At 36.8% G+C, this 10765-nt stretch overlaps 1 protein-coding gene across 2 annotated transcripts in view; it reads left to right on the plus strand.

The window, feature by feature from the left end:
* MTFR2 (mitochondrial fission regulator 2) overlaps positions 1 to 10244 on the plus strand; it is a 16708-nt gene extending 6464 nt beyond the window's left edge. The window contains exons 3-8 of one of the 2 annotated variants that reach the window (XM_010844244.1): positions 1560 to 1664; positions 2134 to 2246; positions 3500 to 3729; positions 5197 to 5551; positions 8194 to 8381; positions 9358 to 10244. In XM_010844244.1, the coding sequence (XP_010842546.1) occupies positions 1560 to 1664; positions 2134 to 2246; positions 3500 to 3729; positions 5197 to 5551; positions 8194 to 8380 (990 nt within the window). In that variant the 3' untranslated portion in view covers position 8381; positions 9358 to 10244. The remainder of the gene's footprint in view (positions 1 to 1559; positions 1665 to 2133; positions 2247 to 3499; positions 3730 to 5196; positions 5552 to 8193; positions 8382 to 9357) is intronic. The other variant, XM_010844245.1, reaches the window with a different exon arrangement.
* Positions 10245 to 10765: the final 521 nt, after the last annotated feature.

Genomic DNA, 10765 nt, shown 5'->3' on the forward strand with positions numbered 1-10765 from the left:
TGCAATTGTGTGGTAGTTTGAGCATTCTTTGGCATTGCCTTTCTTTGGGATTGGAATGAAAACTGACCTTTTCCAGTCCTTGGCCACTGCTGAGTTTTCCAAATTTGCTGGCATATTGAGTGCAGCACTTTCATAGCATCATCTTTCAGGATTTGGAATAGCTCCACTGGAATTCCATCACCTCCACTAGCTTTGTTCGTAGTGATGCTTTCTAAGGCCCACTTGACTTCACATTCCAGGATGTCTGGCTCTAGGTCAGTGATCACACCATTGTGATTATCTGGGTCGTGAAGATCTTTTTTGTACAGTTCTTCTGTGTATTCTTGCCACCTCTTCTTAATATCTTCTGCTTCCGTTAGGTCCATACCATTTCTGTCCTTTATCAAGCCCATCTTTGCATGAAATGTTCCTTTGGTATCTCTGATTTTCTTGAAGAGATCTCTAGTCTTTCCCATTCTGTTGTTTTCCTCTATTTCTTTGCATTGATTGCTGAAGAAGGCTTTCTTATCTCTTCTTGCTATTTTTGGAACTCTGCATTCAGATGTTTATATCTTTCCTTTTCTCCTTTGCTTTTCACTTCTCTTCTTTTCACAGCTATTTGTAAGCCCTCCACAGATAGCCATTTTGCTTTTTTGCATTTCTTTTCCATGTTTTGGATATTATCCAGTTGTTGGTTGCAAATGTTTTCCTCCACCCTGTAGGTTGTCTTTTTGTTTTGTTTATGATTTTCATGTGGTGCAAAAGCTTCTGAGTTTGATTAGATCCCGTTTGTTTGTTTTTGCTTTTATTTCTTTTGCCTTAGGAGACCAATCTGAGAAAATATTGCTAGAATTTATGTCTGAGAGTGTTTTGCCTATGTTCTGTTCTAAGAGTTTTATGGTATCATATCTTATGTTTAGGTCTTTAAATCATTTTGAGTTTATTGTTATGCATGTTGTAAGGGAGTGTTCTAATTTCACTGATTTGCATGTAGCTGTGCATCTTTCCAACACCACTTGCTGAAGAGACTGTCTTTTCTCCATTGTATATTCTTGCTTCCCATATCATAGATTAATTGATCGTGCATGGGTGGGTTTATTTCTGGTCTCTCTGTTCTGTTATTTTGATCTTCATGTCTGTTTTTGTGCCAATACCACAATAAGTAAAGCATTCTTAAATTGTTTAGGGCATGATTCATTTATTCACCTCTTTAAAGGAAATTACATGAGTATACTTTGTATTACTTCATTGCTTGAGAAATTGACATTGTCAATTTTTAATAAAGTTCCCCAGGGTATTTGGTCATTATCAGAAATAAAAAGAAATGAATTTGTGGTGCTTTCTCAAAAGATCTTCCTGCAATATGCTTATGTTAACTGCCTCCCTCAGCTGCACTCCCCTGTACCCCTCGTTTTTAAAAAATACATGTGAATAGTTTGATTCTTTGAAGAAAATAAAAGCATGCTATTCTATATTTTTAAAAAAATGCTATTCTATCTTTAACATTTGTTCTTTTCATAAACAATATAAACATGCTCAACACAGTACTACTTTTTAAATAATGATTTATGTTTAAATAGGTTTTACACATTTGGGAAAATAAAGACTATGGATCAGCTCGGAGTATTGTTCGTATCATTGGGAAACTTCTTCCTTTAGAACCTTGTCCCAGGCCTAATTTTGAGGTAAGTCAGTCAACATGTATTATTTAAGTACCATGTATAAAAATTTCTATAGGGAAATAGGGACATAGACTGGAATAGAAGAAGAAATGTTTCCTGCAAATCAAACACCTGTAGCTTATCTTGGAAACAAGTAATTTCATTTGTGTTTTTGTCTTTATTACTTTATTACTTTAATTATATCCAAAGATTGCCAGATGTGAAGAAACCCCTGAGTCATTTCTTTGATTCTTTTAGTCAGTGTTTTATGTTGGATGGCATTCCTAGGGGAGAGAATAGTGCCATATGCATAGACTTGAGAACTATGTTTTCCTGAGTCCTTTTTCTTGCTAACAGGTGTATGTTTTTCTCTTGCATATCCTTTCTCCTTTCACACTTGTGGATTTTTAACTTGTGTAAGCAGTTTCTACAGGCATGTGTCTCCCCCTGACTGCCCGCAGAGCTCTGACTTTCTTTCCCCTTTTCCCTTTAGCTGGTTCCGCTCTTGAACTCTGTGGACCCGGCTAACTGTGGCTCTGTAGTTCCGTCTTTTGCTGACGTTTGGTGTGTGGCAAATGATGAAGAAGCCAGTTATCTCAGATTTCGGTAATTTTTCTACATATCTTGGAAAAGTGGGGTGTGGGCTACAATCTGAATTCTTGCCTGTGTTGACGTGTGTTCAGACTAAGTGAGCCTTTTCATTTATTTTGTCTAGCTCTATAGTACACTGGGTCCTACTAATGTCTTCATGATAAGGATGACTGGTGTTTTTTCTCATTTTTGGCTTGTTTTTCTTAACGCACATTTAAACCCAACCCAGGCCTGCAAAGGAATGATATTAAAAGGATTTGAAGATTACCACGTTCATTTTTAGGAGAAAGCTCTGTCCTGTATACTAAATACTGAATCTGTTTTTCTTTTTTTTAATTATTTATTTCTGGCTGCTCCAGGCCTTTGTTGCTATATGTGGGTTTCTCTAGTTGTGGAGAGTGGGGCCTACTCAAGTTGTAGTGCAGGGGCTTCTAACTGTGGTAGCCTCTTGCTGCAGAGCGTGGGCTCGGTAAATTGCGTCTTGTGGGCTCTAGAGCACAGGCTCCGTAGTTGTGGTGCACAGTCTTATTTGCCCCTCGGCAAGGGGAGTCTTCCTGACAGGGATCAAACTTGTGTTCCCTGCATTGGCAGGCAAATTCTTAACCACTGGACCACCAGGACGTCCAATACTAGATCTATTTTGTTTTATATATTTAACCAAAATTTATACAGTGTTTACTGTGTACCAGGCAATGATGTTAAATATATTTAATCATTTGGATGTTTTACTGCTTGGGAATACTAACTTAGGAGTTAGTGTATTCAGATACAGGCTGTAAGTACAATAAAGGTCAATTATTCAAAATTTCTGCTTAAATTTATTCTATGTAAAGCTGGTTTATAAATTTTCAAAAAATTAGAGTACTTACCCCAGTATAACATGGAATCCTTTCAAGCCTTATATTCCAAATATGTAGAATTTCTAAGTAGATTAACTTTATTTCTAAATAAATCCATTTGTACGGTTTGACATTAATAGAACAGTTATAGGATAATTATTTTTGGTTTACAGTTTGAAAGCCAGATGCATCCCTTTCTTCACTGATCACTTCTGGTCACCTGCTAAAGGCAGCGTTCTGTTCTGGGGATTGAGGATACAAAGTTGTGTAAGATACTGCTTGTCCTCAGTGAGTCTACAGACAGTTGTAAAGAGAGCTATTCTGATTTTGTTTTGGTGTTTTTGTTCTTTGACTGAAAGAAATTATTTCTCTTAGAAAATTTTCCTTCCCCCATCTCTCTATCCATTTTTTCCTTCATTCCACCCATAGTACATGGAAAAATGAAGAAGAGGAGAAAATTGCATCTTTTCATCCTTTGCAACTATTTGAAGGTCCATTGACACCTGCTGTAAGGCATAACAAACCAAGAAAAAATGATTGGCCTGAAAGTGAAACTGCAATTAAAAAGATAGCTGCCCTTGAAGATGAGCTAGCTTTTCTTCGCTCTCAGATTGCTGCAATTGTGGGACGGCAAGAACTGGGAAACAGTACAAAAGCTGGTAAGTAACACTGGGTTTTTGTTTTGGTTGGATGATACTTCTCTAGTATTTTAAAGTCAGTGCAGTTCTAAGTAAGAAAAGAATGTTTGCTGCTAATGTATCTTCTGAATGACATGGAATGTGAAAGGATGTTGCGTGTGTGTGTGTGTGTGTGTGTGTGTGTATAACTGCTGATGTTTGTTAAGAATAAATTAGGATGCATTTGTAGTGACCAGAATGGCTTTGGTTTAAAGAAGAGCTAGCTATGCTGCCAAAGGTTGTAGTTTTATATTCAAAAGCCTATTTTCTAAGTACAGTTGTCCCTCAGCATTTTGGTTCTAGGACCCCTGTGGCCACCAAAATCCAAGGATACTTACGTCCCTTAAATAAGATGGCATATTTGTATATAATCTGTCACATCCTCCATCTTTCTGTATACTTTAAATCATTTCTCATTACTTATAATATCTAATAAAATGCAAATTATTGTAAATACAATAGAATTGCTATGTAAACTGTTGTTAGGGTGTGGAAGATCAAGTTTGGCTTTTTGAAACTATCCTGGAATTTTTAAAAAAAATATTTTCAATCAGCAGTTTTTTGAATCTGCAGATGTAGAGGATATGGGTGAGGATATGGATACAGTCTTTCTAAGTCTTTAGAAAAGCATTGGAAATTTAAGCAGAAGGATGCATTAATTTGAGAGAAGAGTATAGGTTTGAGGTTCATATATTTGTCGTTTGAAGTTATGGCTGCTATACTTCCATCAAATCTAGGTGAATACTGTTTTCTAGATAATTCTCTCTAAAATTTTTAGAGATGTGACTTGCTTTAAATAAAATATACATACACACACTGTATCTATATGTATGTAGAAACACCTATATAAACACATATATGTTTGTTTATAACCCATACTTTTATAGTATTATATATTTATAATTTATATGAAATATTATATAGAATATGTTACTATAGAATAAAAAATGAGATTATATATACACTTTTTAAAAAGTAGTCATGTTACATATGATTTTAGGAGCAAATCTGTTGTGAAAAAGTTAAGTATTTGGTACCCATCTTAGGCTCTTGCCTAGAAAATATGTGTCTGGGTGTTTCTACAGTGTCCTTATAGAGTGAATATATCAGTTCGTGTGTTTCTAGCCACAAGCTGTTGATTGTGTTTTAGCTTTTGTAAACTGAAAATGAAATTTAGATTGTAACTGAAAACATTTTTTGTTTTCTCTTTGAAATGCATTCTCTCCCTTCCCCCTACACAGAGAATCCTAATTGGATTAAAAAGAAATTTACTATTTGCTTGACTCTTCCAAAAATTGCTAAGCAGATAAGGTTGATTCTCCTTCTTGGCCACTGTGTCATTGTTATGATAGCATTACATAAATTGTTCCTATTTTGATTCTAATTAGTGTTACATGTCATGTCGGAGACAGTTTTGTGTGATTTTTCAACAGACTAAATTTTCTCTAGGTTTCCTGGACTTGAATGGCAGGCCTAGTGGTTTTGGACAAAAGCCATCATCAGGGGCTACTCAACTCAATGTCAAACAAGGTTCGTTTTCAAGTTCAGTGCGTCCCTCTTCTCCTCCTCCACCACCGCCTCCTCAGATTTCTTCTGTACAGCCTCCATGTTCTCCTCTCATGAAAATAGCATCTAATAGTATTTGTGCATCAGATAATTCAACAACTGAAGTGAAACAACAGCACCCAGATGCTGGGAAGACCAATTATAGTCATCACTCAAAAAACCAGAAAAATGAAGCTGTTCCAAACATGTTGGATGTTCTAAAGGATATGAATAAGGTTAAACTACGTGCTGTTGAAAGGTATGTTGTCATAATTTGCAAAATGAACCAAAATTTTATCAGTGGTGTTTAAAGAAATTATTTTATCAAAGTAAACATATATAAGTCTTCTCTTTGATTCTTCTTCACCCCAAACATGGCTCCTAGAGAGAATCATTTTCAAATTTTTGTGACTCTTCTAGTGTCTTATCTTCATATTTTTGAAACATTGTACTTTGCTATTTTTTGATATTTTAGTTATATTTACTGGAATTGTTAAAAATCTGAAATACATTCTCTTAGACATTCTACCTCCTAACACACATGCACACATACACTTCTTATTACATCTTCCAATATGGTTAAGTCACAGTCTTAAATACATGTTCAGAATTTATATCCTTATTATAATAATAAACATTCACAGGAAAGCTATTTCATATACTACAATTACATTTTATTTGTTAACTAATTTTATTTTTTATTGCAGTTAACTATTGCCTCTTTGAATTCCCCTCAACCCCTGGAAATCCCCTCTTGGAGCCTTCTGCCCTTCCCTAATCTTACTTGTTGCTCTAAACCTGCTACATTGTTATCCTAAGGATTTCCTTTGTCATCATAGGCATTCTGTTTGCCCAGTGTTGCATCGCCCACTTCCTGGGTGTTCCCTCTTCTGTAGCTTCCTGAGGAATGCATAAAAGCTTAATTATTTTAAGACCTTACATATCTGAAACTTTTTTTTTTTAATTCTTATACTTACTTGCTAGTTTGGCTGGATATATAATTAGCAGAAAATCATTTTTCCTCAGAATTTTGAAGACATTATTTCGTTGGTTTCTAGCTTTCAGTGTTCCTGTTGCAAGGTTAATGTCATTTTAATTCCTGATACTGTGTATGAAACTTGTTTCCCTTATTCTTGAAACATTTGAGATCTTCTTTTTGATCCTAATCTTCTCAAAATTCATGATGATGAGCCCTGGAGTGTTCTTTTAAAATTTCTCATGCTGATCACTTACGGACTCAATCAGTTGTCCTTTATTTTTGAAAATTTCTTGTAATATTTTTCTGATACGTCTCCTATTTTTTCCCTCCGTTCTTGAAGCTCCTATTAGAAGTTCGAATGCCAGAATTATTTGTCTTATCTTCATATCTTTCCTCTACTGATTTCTTTCTATTTTTTATTGTACTTTTAAAGAAAGTCCTTTTCAATTCTTCTATGTGTTTTTCCTGTTATCATTTTTTGAGGGGGGAGGCCACTCTCAAATCTATGTACCCTCAATGGTCCCCACTGCCACCTTTCATTGTAAGCCACCATTTTATATAATTTCGACTTTGGCAGTGACCTCTTAACTGGTCACTCTCTTTTCATTCTTGCCTCCTTGTCTGTTCTCCATATGTGAATAATAACCAGAGTGATCTTTAACAATTGAAGTCAGATCATGCCATTCGCCTGCTGAAAATCCTTTGGTGGTTTTCACTGTGCTTAGAATGAAATCTTGACACCTTGCTGTGGCCTGGATTCAGCCCTCGTGTCTCTGACGTCCCATCCCACTTCCCATCTTACTTCACTGCACTCCAGTTGTACCTGTTTTCCCTTTCTGACAGATGCCAGCCTCCTTTCTGATGCATCCGTTGGATGTTTACAATAAAACTGACTGCTTGTCATTTCCTTAAGAAGAATGGCAAATCCTTTAAGAGACTTATCCTCATCATCTCATCAAATGCGCTTTATCCTAGCTACTATCACATTTCCCTCTTTTATTTATTTATTTTGTATTTAAAAAAATACTTATTTGGCTGTGCTGAGTCTTAGTTGCAGCATGCGAACTCTTAGTTGTGGCAGTGGGATCTAGTTCCCTGACTGGGGCTCAAACCTGGGGCCCCTGCATTGGGAGCGGGGAGTCTCAGCTACTGGACCACCAGGGAAGTCCCTCCCTCTTTTATTTTATTCACAGCACTAATTGCTGCCCCAGATGTTCTTGCTTACTTGTTCACTGATGAACTCCTGCCCCTAGAGTGTTCCACGGGAGCAGGATTACCTCTCTACCCCCAAAGTGTAAAAATGGAGCCTGGCGAAAGAGTCAGCATTCAGACTGAGTGAGTGAACAAAGAGCCTGATGTTTTTCTTTTCATGAACTCCATAGTCCTTTTAAAAGTTATTAAATATTTAAACTTTTCTACCCACTGGAGAATTAGAAAATAAAAAAACAAAGATGATATTTGATAAATCCCAGGTTATAATGGATTGTGGTAGAGCCCCATATGGTTTCTCAGCTGTCTGATTCCTAATCCATTGCACCCTTATATTTGTTATCCTAAGGCAAAACATTCCAATCTTTTGAAGACGAAGTAGATTATATTATGCTTCTATTTCTGCTATATAATGCTTAGATTTTTGCTGTGCTTGTCAAGGCTTATGTGCTCAGTTGCTTCAGTTGTGTCCAACTGTTTGTGACCCCATGGGCTGGGACCTGCTGGCCTCCTCTGTCCACAAGATTCTCCAGAATTCAATCGGAGTAGGTTGCCAGGCCCTCCCCAGGGAATCTTCCTGACCCAGGGATCGAACCTGTGTCTCTTACATCTCCTGCACAGGCAAGCGGGTTCTTTACCACTAGTGCCACCTGGGAAGCTCTTCAATAAGGAACTTAATACACAAAGTTTTAAGTTATTCCATTTTTTTAAAGGTCCCCTGGAGGCAGACCCATTCATAAAAGGAAAAGAGAAGACTCACCTTGGGATCCAGTGTCTCTAATATCCCATGCACTTAAGCAGAAATTTGCATTCCAAGAAGAAGATTCCTTTGAGAAAGAAGATAATTGTTGGGAGTCTTCTCCATTTTCTAGTCCAGAAACTTCAAGGGTGCGCTTATAATGTAAGGTTACATTTTCAGTTTTTCTCATGCATATTCTTCATGATGTATCTTTACCTTCAAATTCTCTTGAAGTAATTATGTGGACTGGGCAATAAAATTGTTTGTTGATACTGTGTGCTGCTAATGTTCTGGTTTTTGTACTGACTTTCACTTACATGCTCATTTTAGCTTTTAGCATACTATGGCATTTTTTGAGATAAAACATTTGATTTGAAAAATACTTGTACATAAGTTTCTAATGGTTTCTCCTGAACACATGCTAACTTGACATTGCTGTCTGTCACTGTCGCCGCCCAGTATGAACCGGGCATCTGTAACTTTGAGAGGAGCAGAGAGGAGTGATGTAATAGATTCAACCTAACCATATTTAAATGGGAATACTCCCAGTATTTTTCCTCGTCACATGTAAAGACTGGATTATTTAGATAAATAGAATATTTATAATTGTGCTTAACAAAGCAAATGAGCTTATAATTATCTTTGATGACCTTGCTCCCTGGACACTTAAAAAAATTCACAGTATATTTCAACTCTTAACCCTGAAGATTGCTCCTTATTTGAAGCCTCTTTGCTTTACTTCAGATATAATCCTAATTTGGGGGCTGGTTTCCCATCTCATAGTTTAGTTGAGAATTAAAGAAGATTAAGCCATGGGAACAAGGGGAGAGAGAAAGAGGGACAGAGTCTAAAGTCCGGTGGGTGGCACTGGAGTGGCTAAGGAGGAGGGGTGGAGGCTAAAAAGCAGATGACAACTCGCAGAGCAAAGCAGAGCAGAGGAGAATTGTTCTACTTTGTCAGTTCCGGCAGAACTGAGGTCTCACTTTCTGTGACCCCAGCCCTGAGCACCCTGCCTGACACATAGCCCGCTCTCAAACAACTACTTACTATTGAATGAATTAAGCCTCATCGCGCCATTTGGTATGCTATTCTGTTTTTTTACATCAGAATAATGTATTAAACATTTGCTTTATTTCAGTTTGGACACCGTATCTTAAGTCAGAAGTATGTTGAACTAAAAGAAGAACCAACAAACCCAGCAGGTGTAGACCAAGCCATGAGCAACAGGGGCTGTGTCTACACCTAGAAGGCAGGACTGCAGAAGTGTACCTACATGCCTCCCCTGCATGTGAAAGGATCGCGTCTCCTGTTAATGAATTTAAATGTAGTCCATATGCTGGGGTATGTTAGTGCAGACGTCTGAAGGATCTTGACCTATGTCTGGTTTTATAAGATCCAAGAGTTAATGGGCTACTGATGATAGTCAGGTGTATGGATCTTTTTCATTTTTTCCCCACATATGTTAAGTTTATTAAAGCTGAATAAATACTTTGAATGATTTTCCTAAGAGCTAAATAGTAAAGGATTTAACGTTTCTCATTTGAGAATGGTAAGATCTCATTATAAGGTAACGGAAACCATTTAGTGGATTAAGAAAGCAGTGTAAACTAAGTCTGTATTGTACTGCACAGCCAATGATAGTACATTTGAGTTTTTAAAAAAGATTTCTTAAATCAGTTATGACTTGCTTATTTAAGCGTCTTTGGCTCTTTTAAAGATTGGTAGTGATATGGTTTACCTGGCCTCCAGCAACTTGGAGATTTTCAAAAAATATAAAATTATAAGTTTTTCAGCAAGAGAGTCATACTTTGAATCATAGATTGAACCCCCTAAAAAACTTGAGGTGATAAAGAATTATTCTTAGAAGCTGATTTTGACTGTTAAATGCTTGATTGTAGAAGTATTTAAAGAATCTTCTTGATAAGTTTTGCCCTCACTTGCTATGTAAATATGTACACCTGTCATTTTATTTCCTTTGTTCTTTATTATGCTCTGTTCCTTTGTAAATAAACACACCTTTTTGAACTTGTTTGTGTTTTATAGCACTTTAAATTCATGTTTTCTTCTCACTACATTTAGAAACTCTAAACTTTTGGGGGGAAAGAGAGTTGTGTACTTAGTTTCTTGGTCAGTACGAAGAAACACAAGTTTGGAATAGGTGTTTTTTTCCTCTGCCATTACAGTAATGTGTGTAGGAATTTCCATGTTTCCCTAGAAATGGAGCTTAGGTTCCATTTGGATGGACTCAGCACCCACCCATTTTGGAAGCTCTCTCCTTTTGAAAAAGCCCAGTTTGCTTACCGTTTTCATGTTATGGTGATCAAGAGTTGGCTGCCTGGTTATCTCCATTTCCGACCCCTTTCACCCGGCACCTTCCAGTTAGGCCTGGCTATGCCACATTCATCTTATAACCACAAGGAATAGGCTTTGAGTCACAGAAATGTGAACCCTGACATCATCGAGCTGTTGAACTAACACCAGCAAAAGCCATCTCCAGACTTCTTATTACATGAGAAAGATTAAAAAATATGCTGAGTGGGTTTTCT

The sequence above is a fragment of the Bison bison genome, unplaced genomic scaffold, assembly GCF_000754665.1.
Source record: "Bison bison bison isolate TAMUID 2011002044 unplaced genomic scaffold, Bison_UMD1.0 scf7180017864198, whole genome shotgun sequence".
Classification (NCBI taxonomy): domain Eukaryota; kingdom Metazoa; phylum Chordata; class Mammalia; order Artiodactyla; family Bovidae; genus Bison; species Bison bison.